Source organism: Lissotriton helveticus, chromosome 3_1, assembly GCF_964261635.1.
Source record: "Lissotriton helveticus chromosome 3_1, aLisHel1.1, whole genome shotgun sequence".
NCBI lineage: Eukaryota > Metazoa > Chordata > Amphibia > Caudata > Salamandridae > Lissotriton > Lissotriton helveticus.
The window spans coordinates 1,075,621,794-1,075,642,094 of NC_136061.1; the positions used below are offsets into that span (position 1 = coordinate 1,075,621,794).

General features: G+C 43.8%; 1 protein-coding gene across 5 annotated transcripts in view; it reads left to right on the forward strand.

The window, feature by feature from the left end:
- Positions 1–20,301, forward strand: part of COBLL1 (cordon-bleu WH2 repeat protein like 1) — a 771,108-nt gene that overhangs the window by 685,596 nt on the left and 65,211 nt on the right. For all 5 annotated transcript variants that reach the window (XM_078681636.1, XM_078681638.1, XM_078681637.1 and 2 more), the window contains 3 exons: positions 502–567; positions 2,926–3,017; positions 4,182–5,617. In XM_078681636.1, coding sequence (XP_078537762.1) covers positions 502–567; positions 2,926–3,017; positions 4,182–5,617 — 1,594 coding nt within the window. The remainder of the gene's footprint in view (positions 1–501; positions 568–2,925; positions 3,018–4,181; positions 5,618–20,301) is intronic.

A 20,301-nucleotide genomic window follows, 5' to 3' on the forward strand; every position in this document is an offset into this window, starting at 1 on the left:
CCTTGGCTTTATAGCTATTAATACACAATGTTCGTTCTTTCAGCTGTCAGTAATTGCTATTTTGTGAGAGCCTAAAGAATAAAAGCACCAAATGTTTTACCAGTGAGTAACTTATCCTTGTTTATGTTCACTTGATCTGAACGGTGTCAGTCATGGATACTTTTAAAACCCCATACTGCAGCAAATGTTCCTTAATTAGGGAACCAGACAAAAAATTGTTTAGATACGAGCAGTTTTATTTCTGTGAATTAACAGATGACAGCATTCGGAGAGGCTGTGGTTCTGAATGATCTATCATGTTGCTGCAAATAATTTTATAAAGCTATATCCACGTAATTTTGTGAAGTGTTTTCTTAAATGACGCTAGTTATTACCTTTGGAAGATCATATACTTTACTGTTAACCTTATCCATAGTCCAAAGTTTATCATACTGTGGATTTATAAAAAGAAATGATGTGCCATTGTGGGATTCTGAACGAATCTTTCTATGCTTATTTCAGGACAATTGAAGCTGCGTCAAATGGTCACTGTACTCAAGCCAAAAGAAGCTTCCATGTATTATGTGTGTAAGTCAGACTTCCTAACTTGAAAACTCTTCCACATTGCAATTCTATAGCAGATTTTCGGGGTGAGGCGTTGGAACGAGTCTAGTGAGTGAGACCCAAACCTTAGGGTAAGGTTGAATTTATTTGGAGAGATTTCCAACCTTCTGCTGAAAATATCTTAATAAATGGGCCAATGGTATATTTTACAGTAAACAACTTAGAGTATTGGCCAAAACACCATAGTTTTTTCCAGGTAGTTCGGCGAATGCAGTCAATAAATATTAAGATTCTAATCCTGCAAGACCCAGTTACATTATTTTTCAGCAGCAGCACATCATGATATGCACCTACCATAAGAAATGCTTGAAATTGATAGAAAGATTGACCTGCCTAGATGCAATAAGCATTTCACATGGTTGTAAAGCACTGTTAAAACTAACTGCCAAGAGATGTCTTTATCTTTTACTGTAAGTTAGAAATAACTTCGTAAAATGTCGGCACTGTGTCGGATTAGATTTAAGCAACATGTGAAACTAATGTCTTGCAATATTACAATTTCAGCTACTGGAAGATTTGACCCACATGGTTCACTTCAAGTCCTTTAGGATGGTAAAACATCAAGGGCCATATGTACAAAAGCTTTTTGCGGTCGGAAACAACCATTCACAGATGCTTTTTCATATGTACATAGCACTAATTGCGATTCGGTAACATGTTACCGAATCGCAGTTTGTGTTAAGCGATTCAGTATTTGGAAGAGGTGTGTTCAGGGCATCCCTTCAAAATACCAAATTGCAATGCTATGTATGAAGGTTTTGCGACCAAATTATGGTTGCAAAACATACATTTTTAACCAATATTTTAAGGGTGGTAGTAACCGTTTGCAAATGGTAAGGGGTACTTAAACATTTTATTCTATTTTTTTAAACACATCCAGTTTTACTTTGTGGAAAACGGGCTACATAAAAAAAAGATAGCTTTTCTGAAGAAGCAATCACAAACATGGTGGTCTGCTGACCCGCGCAGGCCACAATCCCTGTGATGGCTGCAATTCCTAATGGGTCGCAATTTACGACCTACCTCGTTAATATTCATGTGGTAGGTCTATTTGTGATCCCATTAGGAATTGCTATTTGAAGTTTGTAAGTTTTCTTACATTAGGAATTGTGTTTTCCTAATTGCTATTCGGTAAAAATCGCAATTAGGAAATTGAAATTCCAATTTTTTGCACATATGGCCCCAAATGTGCAGGTTTATCCTGTGATTTGACCCAGTTAGTTTATTTCGTTTTTTTCTGCCGTTAGTTCTTTGTTTAAGTGCGCTTGTAGGTTTGAAGGCTTTTGACACCTTCTCTAAAGTGGGACACATTTCTGACAAAAGGCGTTATGCCTTGTGTAGGACTCAAACCACCCATCCCAAGTAGCGCAGCCACATGCAGCTGATCCCCCCTTTGTCCTAGAGGCAGTTTACGACCTAGAAGAGCGAAGTACAAAAGGTTAGGAGCATAGTCCACTGAAGGGTTTCCAGCTTGCCTAGTATTCCTGTGTAAGACATTGTGGCGCCTATTCACAAAGGTGTTCTTGAGTCTGTTTTACCCCTCCTGTGCTGATGACGAGGTCAGCTCGTCATGAGCCACGGCGCTCCGGTGATCATGACGAGCTGTCATGACCGCGCCCGTTACATGGAACGCTTGCATGCTGGGCTGATTCCCCTGCTGTGCTGAGCGTTCCATTGGAACGGGCGTGGTCATGATGAGCTCAGCTCGTCATGAGCACCGGATCGCCGTGGCTCATGGCGAGCTGACCTCGTCATGAGCACCGGGGCACTGTACGAGCCCCCCAGCATAGCGGGGGTGGGGAGGGGGAAACAGCCCCGCAGTGAAGGGGTTAATGTATTGTCAGCTACGTATTTTAGTCTCTCCCTCTGTAAAGGCACACACGGTGCGTCACAATATTTCATCATAAATATTGTTCTTACAAACGCTCATACATTGGTCCAGCAAAAGTTAGTGTGTCTTAAAACCCAGGCCACAAAAAAATCGAATTGTGCATCACATCATTTAATTTGTTTCTGTGCTAAACTAGGTATATGTGCAAGTGTGCTAATTCGGGACCTGATTCACAAAGGGCGTCTGCACTCGTGGCGGAGACCCCGCAGCAATACGGGAGAGGCCCCGCAGTCATACAGGAGAGGCCCCGCACTCAGGGCGGAATCGCCACAATGAGAATATCGCCCCAAGTGCGCAGACTCTCCCACAACTGCGGGGCGTCCGCCACTTTGTGAAACAGACCCTTAGAGGGTTTTTCGATTTGACATCGCATTAATCATGCTAAAAAAATAAGTGTCCGGTAAAGCAACTTGTTGTTTGTTTTTTTGCAGTTTAACGCAGAGCAAGCCCGAAGGTACAGACACTGAAGAATTGATGCTTGAAAATAAAGAGACAAAAACACTGGAATTGAACACAAATCAACGTACGTTTTTTGTGTATTTGTTTTTTTACTTCTCTAGCTTAGTTGTCTGTCTGAGTCACTACGGTAGGCTGTTTTGTTATCATGGGTTCAAATGTGTCCTCCCACTGAGTCTTGCATCATGCAAACTATTTCATTATAGAATTATAGGATGAAAGGTTTAGCTTTAGCCTGAATCTAAATTATTCCATGCAACTTTTCTGAGGATGACGAGTACTGCTCTTAGGCCCACATTGCTACTGGCTTGCTGTTTGTTGCGATAATTATCACACCCAATAAAGACAGACACTAATGTGTACGGACATTATGTGCTGGGCTAATTGTTACCTCTTGCACATTTTATCTTCAGAATGGGGCATAGCATGGTTTTTAATGCGTACCACACCAAAATCTGCATGTCCTCTGTATTTACCAAGCATTTCTCCATCTTTAAATTTCAGTAGGTTTGGCTTGGTGAAAGGTAATCAGAGGCACAATCCTTATTGTGCCCGGTAATATTCATTTTCAATAAATATCGTAACATTTTTAATTGTGTGCAGCGTTTGCTCAGTGATCACAATCTACATGGCCACTCGTAGTGAGAGCCTGAATCAAAAAACAAATGCTTTACTAAGCATCCATAATAACAATACTTCAAGATGTGCTATGAATTACTTTAGCGGTTGTTAAGGACTGGAAGAATTAAGATTGTGGAGACTCAATTGTGCCCATTTAGCCTGAAAGTCTCCAGCTTCGTGCTGAGGGTAATGAACTCAGGCGCTGTGTACAGATTCTCACCCCTCGTGCCGCTAGGAATGCACTTTAGCCATTCGCAGCAGCTGTACTGACTAAGTTGGTGACTCTTTCAGCCTTGTGCTGCAGGTATTTCTTTTAGTGGCTGAGCCTAGTTCCTGAGCAATAGTTTGCCTATTGTCGCGCTTCATTTTCTTTTTACAGCAATTTGTAACAACATTAATGAGATACACAGTTAGTTATTGAAAAACATATACAGTGATCTTTAGAGGTTAACTCTGTAAACGTTCTAATATTTAGCATTCACTTTTTAGATACGCTACTGAAAAAGTAGTCTTGAATGATTTTTAAAAACTACTTAATTTATCATTTAAAAGTGTTTTTACTACTGAGAATTTTGATGTCTGAATTAATTTTCTATGAAATTATCTTTAGGAACATCAGAGGATAATCTACCTGTTGAAGCAGACGAAAAAGGCAATTTCAGTAAAAGCACTCAGCTGAGTGTTAAAAGTGTTGTAGAAGACATTAGATCTCCAGTTGATCGCGACAATGATAATATTGACTTTAGAATGCAGAAAACACATCCCCACTTAATAACAAATCAAAATAGTAGTAGTGGATATTTTACAAGCACTTCAGGGGTGAAAACGCAAGATGCATCAATACAGACTGCTGCTCATGAGCTAAATGATCATAGGCAAATTTCTTCTGAAGAATTTACCTCAGACGTTTTAAAGGAAAGGGATAACTTTCACTGGACATTGGATAATAAGTTAACTAAGAGGCATGAAATCACTGCTGTTCAAGAAAATAACAATGGACATACACATGATGTTGCTTTTGCCACAAACGAAAAGGGCACACAAAGTCCATATAGTTCTCCTTCAAAAAGTCATGGATTGTATAGACAAACTTCTGAACCTAAACCTAAGCCTTCCAATGAAATTACAAGAGAATACACACCCAAAATTGGAATGACGACTTACACAATTGTGCCGCAGAAATCATTGGACAAACTTAAATTCTTTGAAAACCCAGATGATAGAAATGTTGAATATGGAATACAGTCACACGTTCATGAAGTTCCTCAAAGCCCAGTAAAATCTTATCTTCCATCTTTAGAACTCAAGCAGCAGGATCCTATTAGTGATTTCAGTGATGCTAATGTTACTTCTCCATCTAAGCTTTGTACCAGTGTTAGCCAAACTGAGTCCTATGCAGTGGCAAACAATGGAGCAATGTTGCCTATATCTAAGAAAGCTGTAACTAATGCTTCACCAGAGAAAAAGGGAAACCAAGATGATATTTTCCCCAAGTCAAGAACAAATTCATTTTACTCACAGTTACAAAGAAGGGTGTCTGGTCAATATGTAACTTCTGCAGTTGCTAAAAGTGCCACCAGCCCTACCAGTCCAATTAAAAAAGAACAATTTATTATGGAGACTGAAAAAAATGTTCCTTTATCATCTGGGTCAACTGTTGCCGCTACAAATGGAAGGCTTCACTCTCCTTCAGAATTAAGTCAAACAAATGTTGACAACAGCAATTATAGCAAATCTGAAAATATTACAATCAAGCCCCCTTTAATAGCACCAAAACCTTTCAGCTTTTCCAGCAATCCGTCAAAACCGATGCTAAGATTAAGGACTTTCACTGCTCCAAAATCATATTCCACAACTGCTCCTTCTCCGTTTGCTCTTGCTGTGTCCTCAGCAGTCAAAAGATCACAGTCTTTTAGTAAAACACGCACTACTACAGCTCAGCCATTAAAAGTGGATTCTATAAATACATTGTCGCCAACAACGTCTCCTGAAGTACACAATTATTCTTCAGAGAGCATCTTGGAAAGCTCTAGCACACTGGAACAGGTAAGATCTATTTCAATCGATTTTTTGGGGGGGTTAAAAAAAATATTTTCCAAATATCTTGATAAATTGTTTGGCTGACATTCTTCTTTTAAATGACTTTTTACTGAACATGTACACACATTTTAAGACTTTGTTACTGCAATTTGATTAGTAAACAGTGACTGTACAAATTTTAAAAAAATGGTTGTTTGTTTTCTCCAACAAGACAAAGGCGCAGTGCAAAAATGTTTGAACTCTGGAAACACAATACGCTATAATACAATAAATAATATTAATTGACCGAGATGTTTATATAGATCCCATTGTCACAATTGGGATGAGATTTGTCCAACAATCATAAGGCAGTAAGGCCCTCCTTGGAAATGGTCACACCATTTTCCCCAGATTCTATTATATTTTTTAGGACAGTCCCGGTTTCTGTATACTAATTCCTCTGTTACTAGAAGTATGCATTTAGGGTTTCAGTTAATGGGGATGCTCATTATCTCTTGAAAGCGATTAGAAATGTGGTTTCAGTACTCTGCTATCACCGGGCATGCCCAAATCTTGTGTATTAAAGAGCCTGGGATCCCGTGGCAGCGCATGCAAGTGGGAGACGTGGGCATATGCATGTGAAAGAGTCTATCTGGGGTATAATAAATTCTGTGAATGTACCTGAATTTAATTAGTCTCAGTTTCGCAGAGATAGCGGTATTAGTAGAAGTAAGCTTTATTGTTTAGTTAATTAAACAAATTGCAGCTTGATTAATAGAAATATTCCACCACAAGCAATGTGCAGTATACCAAAGTGTAATTACAGTTCACTAGCTGTACATCATTGAGAATATTTCAATCTAAAAGTCATGGACTAGCCACCACCTACTGAGTTCACAAGGTTAGGACCAGTCCTAAGTTGCTGAGTACCTACCAGATCATGTTAGAAATGGCCAGCAGCCATTTACCCCCATGGCAAGGGTTTCCATTTAAGTCCTTTTCTCCACTTCGGTCTGTCTGTCCTGCCCATCTCAGACCGCATACTTTATTATAGTGTTTTGCCCTTGCTTATGACTGGGTGCGGCCACACTTTTTGGGGAGAGCTGTTGCCCAAGACCGTTGACGTATTTGGCGCATTTTGCCAGAGCCCATGGAGCAATATTCCTGAAGCACGTTGAAGATGCTTACTGGCACGTAGGCACCTCATGAGCAAAAAGACAGGTTTGAGCAGTAGAGTCCTTTGGAGGTCTAAAGAGGGACAGCAACATAACAGGTGGAGCCACGATTCATGTCGATAGTTGCATAACCTACCTTCCGCACCTTGGTCCGCACAGGCTGGATTGAACTCTTTTATTGGAAGCACTAGAAGATACATATACAGAATCTGTCTGCTTGTTTGCTCATTTATGGCTTCTAGCAGATGGGGTTGTGGCTTTCCGGCCTTGTAAGTGTCGTTCAAGGGCTGTACCTGTGCTGAGATATCTAATACGCTTAGATCTTGCTCCATGGAGGTCTTCTTTAGTTGCTAGTTGATTGCTTTTGTCCAGGCAGAAAATGGGATGTCCAATGCTTTTGAACGCTGCTTCTTCTATCTGGAAGGATCTGGTAGCACTACTTACTTGGTTGAACCAAGGACTGCCTGGCGACTCAAATATGAATTTCAAATGGGCCTTTAGTGAATTGATTGAAGCCATCCTTTTCCTGTTGTAAAATGTCAACATTGAGGCTTTGCTGTCTAATGATTGATTCACGAGGCCAAATTCCAGTCTTAGACTTGAACGTCATGTATGTCGTGGCTGTTGGAAGATCTTTCTGCAAGAGCTAACGAGAATTTGCACCAAGGCCGAGTCTACTGCACCTGGGTAAGCGAGGTTGCCGTTCTGCATGGCAGGGAGGAGAGTGGCTTTCAATACCTATAGTTGCCGACAAGGCACTGCTTAGTAGCTGGTTCAATTGGCCAATGCCTTAGGCGATGGCAGCTCCTTACTTTTTGAGAGCCCTCGATTGAACGGTTGGTTTGCTGTTTTCACTATACCACACCCCCATATAGTTATATTTAATTGTTGCATGAATTGTCTGATAGCCTAGATGCCAGGATGCCTTCTGTTTCTTCTGGTATCTCCCAAGTATGACTACTTTTGTTTTGTCTTGATTTATCTGGAGGTGGTTGGCCAAGTTGTATGTTTTCAATGCGTTCAAGGCCTGTTGGATGCCTGTTTTGGTGTGATCCATATAATCACAGTGTTGTCCGCATTTTGAATTGTGTTTCAAATTTGGGAGGAACCAGGCACCCAGACTTTCAGGAATTCACAATGTCGGCGAAATATAAACCTAAAAAGCAGGGGGACTAGGCCGCAGCCCTGCTTTAGGCCTCGCTTAGTGTCAATTTTATGTGTGACCGTGTTTAGCACAGTTTTCACTAGAACCCAGGTCCCAGAGTACAATGCAGATATTGCTCTTAGCAGCATTTGGAGTAAGGCCAAGGCATCAAGCTTCCTCCATAGGATTGCCCGGTCAACCCTATCAAAACTGCAAAGTAATTGATAAAACAGCGAGAGATAACCTGATGTTTTATGAGGCTTGATGTCTGAGGAAAGATAGTGCTATGATGTTAGCCACTGTGGATGCCTCAGCCTGGAAGCCTAATTGAAATAACGGCAGGACTTCCTGCACTCGCACCCAGGCCTCTAGCTGTTCTGACAAGACACAGTCATAAGCTTTGGCTTCTATGTCCAGAAGTGCAATCAGATGGTAGTTTGAGGCCATTGTCCGATCCCACTGGCTCACTGAGTGGAGGAGTGTGGCTCACTGATTAGAGCGGCAGACCCTGATGCAGAGGTCTGGCCCGGGACCAGGGTTCAATTCCCGACGCGGCAGGGTCCTGAGCCCAAAAATGTCCACGGACTCGATAATTCTCGCCTCGGTGCCTATTCTAATCATGGGGTCCCACGCTGCAACTCTGGGCAATAGTTGCTTAATCTCCACTACGGTGGCCCACCCGCTGCGGGATGCCTGGCTTTCACCCTGGGGATACCCAGTAGGGGTTATCTCACAGGGAAAAGCAAGGACGGGTTCCCAAGGCAAGCGCCTTGATGCCTTCGGGTGATACGTGCACTATATAAGTCGCACTACATTTACATTTACATTTACATTTACATATGTATGGGGCAAAGAATAGACTCACTCGAGGCTTCAGGGATGATTGCAGTTTGAAAGGTGAGGTCAAAGAGTGGAGTTTGCAACCTGGCCCAGTTGTCTGGGGCACACTTGAATAGGCTTGCAGGAAGGCTGTTGGGGCCAGGAGCTCACTCGTTTTTCAGGTGTCTGATTATGTTCTCTACGTGATGTTAGTAAATTCAGCAATGCCATCATGGATCTCGACTGGATGTAGATCTGAATGTTGAATGTGGCCCTGTTTCCGCTCCGTTCGGAGGCCTGACCTTTGTGATCCCAGACACACACTTGGTTGTGATCTTTTAAACAGTGGAAAATAGTAGCCCATTCTTTTTCATTGCTTTCCTTCTTGTATTCCCAGACTGATATTTTGTGGGTTGGTCTCATACATTTTACTTCCGAGATGATGGCTTTATTATGCTGGTGTTTGGATCTCCCATCCCCCCAGTCCGCAGACAGTTCGACTTGGATCCATTTCCTAATAGGAGAGCTGTGAGATCTTCGGCAAGTTTCGGACTTGCTATAGGCTCCTGGGTTCCTAATCAGGCAGTGTCTGTTTCTGAGTGTTGAGGCCTCCACCTGATTCTTCTCACAAGGTTCACACGCTCCTCTCCTGTTGAGGTGCCCAGATGATTGCTCTTGGCTGTTGGTTGAGATGTTAAGTCCAGTGTTCACCTTAATAGATTGAGATACATTTCTGATCTATCCGCCGTTTTCAAATTTGCAAGCTTGCCTACTAGGCGCTTAGAACGAAAGAATTAGTCCATGGTCAATATTCTTTTAGTAGTCCGAAGTAATGGTCGTTCAGTCCCTTTTGTCTCCGTTTGTAGGTTGCCAGTAAATCTTGTATGGTGAACCCCAAAATTAGGCTGAGTGATGCTGTTAGGTGTCGTCCCAGGCCTCTCATGTTAAAGCCTTCTACGATTATAATTTTGTGACATCGAAGGTCCAAAAAGAGCAACTTGAGACTATCGAGCAGCTCTCCTACCATCGCCGTCATGGCTGTTTTTTGGAGCATTAAGTAAACAGTTAACCAGTATCGGGCCGATTGCTTACCGACTGAGTTTTAAGCCATTGATGGAAACTGCTTAGCCCCCAAGAAGCCAAGATCCAGTGCAGTGGCCTCCAATTTGCTTGAGTACTTAATAATGATTGAAAGACCACCCAACAGGTGCCCAAAAAGACTTTTCCGATTCAGATCACTGTCGTACAGCAGGAAGAACGCCGTTACTCGGGGTCACACGAACGTCCAGATTATCACCTGGGGGCCACCAATTTTTGGAATGATTATATTTTGAAAATCTCACTAAGCGCGTCAGGACGTACCCGTCTATGTGCAGACCCTGTGATCGGCTACTTTTAAACCCACTGTGTATTCTACAGCGGAGCCTTTGGTAACTTACTGGATCTTGACTCACTCAGCAGTCATCGCAGACCCCAACCGGGTTGGAATTATCACCGGTTCTGGCATGTTCTGTTCTCATCCATTAGGATTTGGCCCTGAAGAGTCAGAGTTGAGTGTACTCTGATGAAACACGTGTCGGCTGGCGTTTTTATGATTGAGCAATAAATCAACAAGAAAAGACGTGTCAACTGTTTGCTTTTCTGTTCTGTATACTGACATATCATATTCATGAATTTTTTTGTATGCACAGGTCCTTGGTTTCTAAGTGTAGATGTTTGGAATGTCAAACATTAATTAAGGGGTAGTGAGGGTCACCCCTTGCCTGTCTGCACCATAACTTTTGATTTGTGGCCAATTTATTTGCCAGTCACCAAGCGCAGCGCAACCACTCCCTCACACTAAAGAACCCTTTTCGTTGACTAACAGCCCAAAAAGACTTTAACAGAGCGCCGGAGTGAAGATCTCATAAGAACCTGGCACGGTCGTTGGGACAAGAGGCAAAGGTCTCCTGAAAGCATAGAATATTATTTGTCTCCAGATAAGACATTGCTTGCCTGCTCCTCCTGACACTTTTGATGCCGACCGCATTCCATGATACCTCTGAAATGGTAGTGTTTGATCTCGGTAGGGAGTGTCAAAGGCATATCTCGAGCTAGGGCTGGTAGCCCAGTTTCTTGGGTGCGGGAATCTCATTCTTCCGCAACTTGATGTGTATGCAACTTGAGGTTTTGCAATGTACCTCCCTCTGGTTATGTGCGCAGGAGTCTGTTATGGAACAAGAACCCTCCGCCTCTTCCATGTCCCAGCGTCATTTTCCACCTGTTGTGCTCTTCAGTACACTCAAGGTTTTTGTCTTGGGTATGGAGGTTACAGAACGTAAGGGTATTTTACTGGTGAAGGTTTAAGAAGCTCTGTCCCCCATTCCGCAAAGGAGGCTACTTCCACCTACAGCATGTCGCTGTGGTCCTCTCTCGACTCTTCAGAGGTGGTAACTTTGCTGTTTGAATTTGAGATTGGGGGATCGAATCTCACCCAGGTAAGGTCCTCCGACGTTAAATGTTTCAGTGCGGAAATGTGGCTAAACAGCCACCGCAGATTTTCTTTACTGTGCGTGTCCTGGAGGACTTTGGGGTAGTACCGGGGTATTAAGAACAACTCAGGACGATCACACCCTTCCTCTTCTCCTGCAGGCAGGGTAGCGATGTCTTGATGACCAGGATGCACTGAGGGTGTCCCGCTGCTGATGCACGAGGTTCCAACAAGTTTGCAATTGATTGATGGCCTCTAGGGATGTTCCAGTTTAGGGGACTGTGTGGTGAGTCTCTGCAAGTGCTATCCAAGTGCGTGCTTGAATTCACAACAAGAGCAGTTGCTCGCTCACTGCTGGTCTGCCGAAGTACAACTGAATTGTGGACCATTGAAAGGCTTAACAGCTGTGCTACATGCGTAATGGGGTTGCCTGCGGCCCAGCTACAGCATCACCAAGGTGATCCACGTTTGAATACCTAATTGTAGGGATCGTCGGTGCATCCAGTTCAAAGTGTTCCCTGGTGGGGCGCTTCTCACGGTTATCCCTATGTAGTATAGGAGTAGGCTGCCCTGAATTGACAGTGTTGTCGCTGATCTCTGGAGGCAAGTTTGTAGACGTAGATTGAACAAATATGGGGAAGAGATTTGTGAGTTAGATCCAACCTGTGCTTTGGTAGATTTGCATAGCTTGTGTGAAGACAAATTTCTTTTTGATATACATTGTGTCTTTGTCTGTTACTTTAATCCTTTTTCTGCCCCCCCTTGATATGTTAGATGTTGATGGAGGGTTGGGATATATGAAATTTACAAAAACTTCATGTTCCCCTCTTGTGTCAGATGGTTCCATGGAAGACTGTTTCTTCTCAACTTGGGCTTAGCCAGGAGTTCCAGGGAGGGATAGGCTACCAAAATGCTGTTTGAGCAGAACAGAGTGTCAGGTGGCTCAGTCTCAACTTCAGAGACAAAGGTTTTGATTTCCACTGGCAGGCCCGTTCCAGGATTCGATGAAGTGAGAGACTAGCCCACATTAAAGTTTACTTCCTAATCTATTGGCTAAGTACTCACAACCTTGGCCTTAACTAGATCCCCTATGATCTTGGGTGGAGAGCTTAGCTTTTCAAGAATAGGGAAGCATGGGCAAGGTTTGTCCTTCTCCAGTGTGCTCATTTGGGCCTCCAGGCTACTTAGTTTGAACTCTAATTCTGCCAGGTGTGTTGCCAGTGATTGTATCAGATCTATCTGTAGTTCCATCTTATTTGATTGCCAGAGAAGCATCCTGGCAATTGTTTCCTGCGAGGCGCTTATTGCGGCCAGCAAAGGGCTTTTTTTGGAGCCGGACCATGAGTCCATGGCAGGGCCAAAATCCTTTACTGTGAGCCTTCTACCCATTAATGGGTTTGGCCTAGTGTCTCAGTTATTTGAGCCTCTATGATGGAAGGGAAGCGATCCAACAGGTTACCCAATTACAGATCGGTTATGCTTCCCTCCTGGTCAAGATTGGTGTGTTGTTTGCGATTAGTGGTGTTTCTTCACTATTCTGTGTTGTAGCTGGTAGGCTCGTCAGCTTTGGAGTTCGGTGAACTTGGACAACTATTGTCACATTGCTTTGCATAGGTACTGCTGCTTTTAATTCCCTGCTTGTGGTCGGAATGGTTGATGGCATGTGGCTGATGCCTGCTTGTGCCGCTATGGCGCAATCGCTTTTGAGAATCGGAGATACTGATGGCATGTATGATAGAGATAAAGCCTGTTTTATTAACCCTTCTGCACTTAACACTTGGCATGATTGTAACCTACAGATTATTGTCCCAGTTGCCAATGGTACTTTATTAATTTACTGAGCGCCAACGTAAAGACTGCTGACCAAGTTAGAGGTTGACCCTGAGCCTTTTGATACAATGTTGAGAACTGCTCCACCTGGAGCTATATTTTGATCAGTGTCAGTGGAACAGCGGCCTAATCGTTCCCTTTAAGGAAGAAGTCCTCATTGATGAGGAGCTGTTGAAACACCACCTAGTTTCCTCTAGGTCATCGGCCTTGAATACAGGTGGCATGTTCAAAGGGCATCTGCCAGTTCCTTTTTGCATGATGGCAGTTTCCGTCTTGGCATTGCCAATCTGATTAGCCTGGTTTGACTTTAATTGGATTCTGTTGATTACTGCCCAAGGTTCCCTCCTCAGAGCTGCTGCCAGAGATTAAGTTGAGTGATCATAGGTCCACTCTTCTGCCTTGCTTGTGCAGACTGCTACAGGCGATGCTTTAGACCATCCGTATCCCCCCAGATGATGAGTCATTCTACTCTGGGCCCGTAAGATTTAGATTTTCTTGATTTACTCTGGTTTGAGGTGTATGCTGGGCTGGTGGGGGTACCAACCGGTTGAGGTGATTGATTTCCCTGACAGTGCTGCCACTCATTCCCGGGACCTGGATGAAGGCCGTAGAAGCCAGGAATGGGCACAAGCATTCTGCAGGGCACTAGTTGGCAGGGGTGTGGAATTTATTAAAATATATACTTGTCCATGGGGCAAGTTGCTTCATAAATCTACTTGTCCTTTAACAAAATCCACTTGTCCCTTTGGTGCCATGTGGTTCGGCGACAAATTATGGCAGCAATCTCATTATATAAGAGCTTATATAGCCTCTCTGATTATGCCAGTGTTCATACCATAGTGGTTCTTGAATGCTGGCAATCCCTTTTTGTTGCCACGTTTCTGCAGATCTACATACTGGGACTAAAGGTAGTGGTAAGCAATGGTTCCAGGTTGGAATGCCCTTTAAGTCTGTGCAAATCTACTAACTTGCATGTTCTAATAATGCAAGTATTTCAACAACTCTTCTCTAATCTTTTCCAATACTGAGAAAAGTTAGAAATTTACTCCTGACAATGGCAGACATAAACAGTCTACCAGAGTGGGGGAAACAGTGGTTGATGGGAAAATGATCTAGCAAACACTCGGGTTTTCTCATGAGCAAATCGACACATGCATATTTGGTCATGATAAACTGCAGTTCACAAATATTTTCCAGGAGTAAATATCTTGCCCTACTTCTATAAATTCTTGTAAATTCACGAAAGCCATATAGCTGCAATTAATGCAAGGACATATACCAAGGGTGCACTTTGAGACTTTCTTTAATAATAGGGCCCCTAATTTGGTCTGGCGTTAACCACAACCTTTTGTGTTTATTAAAATTCTCTCTCTGTATAGGCTGGCTTCACTGTGAGTGACGGCATTAAGCTCTTTCACACGGAGTATATTGGCACACAAAGTAGTTTTGTTCAGTGGCAGTAACTAATGTGGCAGTGTGTGCTTTTTTAGACCAATTTTTTTGTGCTTTTGCCAATGTTTGTTATAATGGTGAGGGCCCGGCAGCTCTCACATCAAGGCTTTACAAAAACCATGCCAAAACAAGTCACAAATTGGCAAAATTAAAAAGCTGACACTAATTTCAGACCTACTGGCTTTGCAAATGTTTGTTTATTTTTATGTTTCTTATAATCTTATTGTAACTGGTTACACTGATTTTCCAATATGAATATTTTTGCGAAATACTAGCATGCATCAACACATTTTACTAAATGATGCTGCAAAGAAAAAGAAACAGTAGCTGAAATTTCACAGTATTTTAGCGAAATTTATTTTTTTCCTACTTTCATTTTTTTAGGAACATTTTATATTGAAAGCAAAGAGTCATTAATCTTGCTCTCAAGCTTCTGCAAATATTTGCATCTAATCAAAGAGCATTCTGGGAGCATTATGAATAGCTTCATATTGCTAAACTTTGAAACCGTGAGTACACATTTTTATACTGTAACCACTGTCAGTAGTGCAGTCAGAACTTACATTTACTTAGAGCGCTCACCCTAATAATAAAGGCTTTCAATTAATGAACCATAAATACAATTTTGAACAGCATTAACATAAGCACACAAATAATAACCTGACTTCAGGCTGTGCCCTTCCCTGGCCCTTAATGTGCTACTGCAAACTGGCAGCCAAAGGGTTTGTGCTGCAGGGGGTTGGGCCTACTTGTCCCAAGGACAAAATGCACATAAAAACGTGTTGCCCTTGACCCCAAACAATATGTCCTGGGCGTTGGGCTATAGGAATTCCACATCCCTGAGTTGGGTCCCCTCTATGAGGCAATTGAATGCTGGAGGTCTTGCTGATTTAAAAAAGGCAGTGGGCGATGCACGAGGAGGGGAGAGCACACCCGGGCTGCACCCACCCTAAGTGGGCCGCTTCCGTGTACACAGGGCTCAACCAATGCAGTGGGTCCTAGCCCACACTACCTACTCTGCCCACACTGCCCCTCTCCTCAGCGCTTGTGGTCTTGCCTTGGTGCACTGTTGCCTTGTTGCTGTATAGAGATTGTTGCAGGGTTATGGAGGGCTGTTACTTGCAGGCTCGACTTTAAATTCAAAGGCTCCTTAAACTGGCTCGATTAGCCGCTTCTTCGGGGGTAAGAAGCAGGCTCCTCCTCTCCTTTTACTGGCAGCTGCAGAGACTCTCTTGGCCCACTCAACCCACTAACACGCTTTGGGGAGCGAGCTAGAGATAGGGAGAGTGGGAGGCGGACACAGGGTCACCGACATTCACTGATGAAGTGCGCTTACGGCACTCCTCAATGTCCTCGATGCCTGCTGTGCGGCATGCACACCATTCTAGGGAGGCCGGTGCGGGTAGAAAAGGAGTAAGCGCTCCTGGTAGGAGGAGGGTGCCCCACCTTAGCTTACCTCGCCTTGCCTCCCACGCCCCGCACCGCCGCGCCTTGCAGCCTTAGATGCGCTCGAGCTTGTCAGCGCCTTGCCACCTCAGCGGCGTAAAAAGCACACAGAATACTGGAAACAGTATGACTGCAAATGACTAGACCAGTCATTTTAGAGATAGCATTGGCTCTGGCCGCCATTTTTGCTTTACCCTAGTATTCCTTGTCAAAGGACTGTACAACATTATTGTATTTGGTTATAAATAACAAGGGCAGTTGCGTATGCTATTTTTGAATGTGTGGGAATGTTTTGCTACATATATTAATAATAATTTGATTTATAAATCGCTTGGTTACTCCGGATGGGGTATCCCAGTGCTAGCATTGTCCTACCAGCCCACCACCACCAAACTGAACTAACAAAGAAGAAAACAGACCAAAACTAAAGGAAACCAACTGCAGATTATGCCAAGTTCAATCTCAACTGAGCCCCAGGGCAGCTAAAATAACCAGGTTATGAGCATCTTACGGAAAGCTGTTTCCAAAGAATTCTTCTTTCCACATCTTTGCAGCTCGAAAACTAAAGAAGCAGCCACCCATCTTGGCTTTTTTCACAGATGGTACCACAGCCAGCTTAACCTTAGATGACCTGAGACTGCATCTGAGATGATAAGGTGCAGCATGGAAATCAGGTACAGAGCGACCCTACCATTGAGGATTTCATGGCATAGACACATAACTTCAAAAGAGATTCTCTTACTTAAATTAGGCCGTGCAATTTGTCAAGAGCTGGACCAGAAGGCGCACGACTGGGTAGATTTAGCAAGAAATCTGCAGCCGCATTTTGTCCTCTAATGAACTTTTTCAATCTACCCCCTAAGGCCCCAAAGTAAAGGATATAGTCCAGTTGGGATGTCACCAATGCCTGGACTAGGGTTTTACTGGCGGCAAGAGGCCGAAGATTCATGATCTTCCTCCAAATGTTTAAGGTGCTGAAACATTTACTTAGCGATACAAAAGGGGATGATGGACGGAGCGTTTGAGCAAATCAAACACTCACCCCCAGTCAACTGATCTGGGTTTAATCCATCACCATTCTTTAGCCAACTCGGCCACCCCAGTTCAGACGTGGCTATATGCAAATCAGTCTGACCCTGTGCCTCATGGGAACAGTCCAGCCCGAACTGCCAAGCCATGCCTTCCCTGGACCGGAAACAAGCATCCTGGGACCGGTTTCAGATTCATAATCCTCATCAGCCAGGCTATCTTGGATCCAGTGGCCAAGTGAGCAAGGGACTCACGTCTGAGCATACCCTGCCACACTTAGGGCGAACAAAGCGATACAAAACACATGGCTTGGCAGTTCGGGCTGGACTGTTCCCATGAGGCACAGGGTCAGACTGATTTGCATATAGCCATGTCTGAACTGGGGTGGCCGAGTGAGCTAAAGAATGGTGATGGATTAAACCCAGATCAGTTGACTGGGGGTGAGTGTTTGATTTGCTCAAACGCTCCGTCCATCATCCCCCTTTTGTATCGCTTTGTTTGCCCTAAGTGTGGCAGGGTATGCTCAGACGTGAGTCCCTTGCTCACTTGGCCACTGGATTCAAGACAGCCTGGCTGATGAGGATTATGAATCCGAAACCGGTCCCAGGATGCTTGTTTCCGGTCCAGGGAAGACATGGCTTGGCAGTTCGGGCTGGACTGTTCCCATGAGGCACAGGGTCAGACTGATTTGCATATAGCCATGTCTCAAATGGGGTGGCCGAGTGAGCTAAAGAATGGTGATGGATTAAACCCAGATCAGTTGACTGGGGGTGAGTTTGATTTGCTCAAACGCGCCGTCCATCATCCCCCTTTTGTATCGCTTTGTTTGCCCTAAGTGTTGCAGGGTATGCTCAGACGTGAGTCCCTTGCTCACTTGGCCACTGGATTCAAGATAGCCTGGCTGATGAGGATTATGAATCCGAAACCGGTCCCAGGATGCTTGTTTCCGGTCCAGGGAAGACATGGCTTGGCAGTTCGGGCTGGACTGTTCCCATGAGGCACAGGGTCAGACTGATTTGCATATAGCCATGTCTGAACTGGGGTGGCCGAGTGAGCTAAAGAATGGTGATGGATTAAACCCAGATCAGTTGACTGGGGGTGAGTGTTTGATTTGCTCAAACGCTCCGTCCATCATCCCCCTTTGTATCGCTTTGTTTGCCCTAAGTGTGGCAGGGTATGCTCAGACGTGAGTTCCTTGCTCACTTGGCCACTGGATTCAAGATAGCCTGGCTGATGAGGATTATGAATCCGAAACCGGTCCCAGGATGCTTGTTTCCGGTCCAGGGAAGACATGGCTTGGCAGTTCGGGCTGGACTGTTCCCATGAGGCACAGGGTCAGACTGATTTGCATATAGCCATGTCTGAACTGGGGTGGCCGAGTGAGCTAAAGAATGGTGATGGATTAAACCCAGATCAGTTGACTGGGGGTGAGTGTTTGATTTGCTCAAACGCTCCATCCATCCTCCCCCTTTTGTATCGCAACATTTACGTATGACACAAGCTATCTGACTATCAAAAGTCAGCTTAGAGTCAAACCGAACTCCTAAGTTCTTTATCTTTAACTTCGGGACTGGAACGGGGACCCAGAGCATCAGGCCACCAGGCGGAAGACCAGACAGAGGGAGCTTTACCAACATTGATGACCTCCATTTTATTAGCATTAAGTTTGAGGCAGCTCTTTTTCATCCATTCTACCAACTCCACCAAACAAGATCTAAATTGGGCAGTTGCACCTTCCACTTCCTGGAACAGAGTGACCATAAATATTGGGCTTAATAGGTACTTTTTTTTTTAACACTTTATTTATCATTTTATAACATACGTAATACTTACAGCAGTGCATCAGTATACATTAGTACAATCTCCAAGATATCATCAAAGTGCCAATCCGCATGTTCAACACCCAGCAGTGCAGTGTCCATTTCTTTTTCAGTGATGCCAGGTTGGTACTCACCCAACGGACTTAAGCCCTACCCCCACTCCTGCATCTATAATCCTTCCCGAGGCGTCATCACTACACACCATATTCACTGGCTACTTTCATCTTGCGGCCTGTTACTCAAATATGCGCTCAATTGTTGCCTGATATCCTTAGGCCTAGATTTAATAGGTTGCAGTTTAGCATACAATTCACTATTAATGTCACAATACATCAAACTGTGAAGACATTGTTGAAGTGTTGGGATGCTTCTGTGGCTCCAGTGGATTGCCAGCTCTCTTAGCCAGGAGCAGTGCTATACCAACATACCTACGTATTGCTCTTGGAATGTCCGCAGTTTAGCCCAGTAGCGCCATTAGTGGGGATGTCCTAATTTGAAGACCTGTCATTTGCTGCAGTGCCATGAAGATTTGCGCCCAGTATCCCACCACTACCCCACTGCAAGCCCATGTCATATGGATGTAGTTCGCCATTGGTGGGTGGCATTTGGGGCAGTTTGCTGTGTGGGTTGCGTTTGTGCACGCCATCTTAACCGGTGTCATATATATCCTGTGTAAATATTTATAGTGTATCAACTTGTGCCTGTAGTTGCCAGAAACCGTACGAGGGTATGTGCAGCATGCTTTCCATACAGTGTCAGAAATGGGGTGTCCCAGATCCACCTCCCAGACACCCCTGGTCCTACCATCACGCGTTGGCATGTGTTCGAGGCCAGCACGGTATAATCTGGCTGCCATTATAGGCTTTTTAGGAACTTGAAAACTATCATTGCTCAAATCCTCATAGAATTTTAAGACCATTTTTAAAGAATTTAAAGACAATTTTAATAAGTATGCTAGCTACCATATTAAACTTTTTCCCACTTCTATCACTCCACTATCCTTCTCACTTCAAATAACTAACTAACATATCCACCACTCCTATTACTTTACTATTTCACTATACTAATTCACCACTAATCCTTTATGGGTTCCGAAGTAGCGTGCTACTTGCCGAAAAAGCGATTCAACACCTCATCAGAGGTAGCAAGCGCTATATAAATGCAAATCTTTTTTCCCTCTTCTCTCCAAATAACTGACTAACATATCCACCACAAAAATTACTTTCCTATTTCACTATACCAATTCACTACTAATCCTTTATGGGTTTTCCGAGTAGCGTGCTATTCGCCGAAAAAGTGCTACAATGCCTCATCAGGGGTAGTAACCACTAATAAGTTGCGTATCATCAGCATAAGACGGATGGTTACATTGTGTCGAACGATGATCTCTGCCAGGGAGGCGCATGTATAGATTAAATAAAGTAGGGCTCAACGTGGAGCCAAGAGGCACCCCCTGAAGCAGAGGCAACATATCCGAGGAAAAGGACCTTTGAGCTACCTTGAAGGTGCAGTTTTTGAGGAAAGAG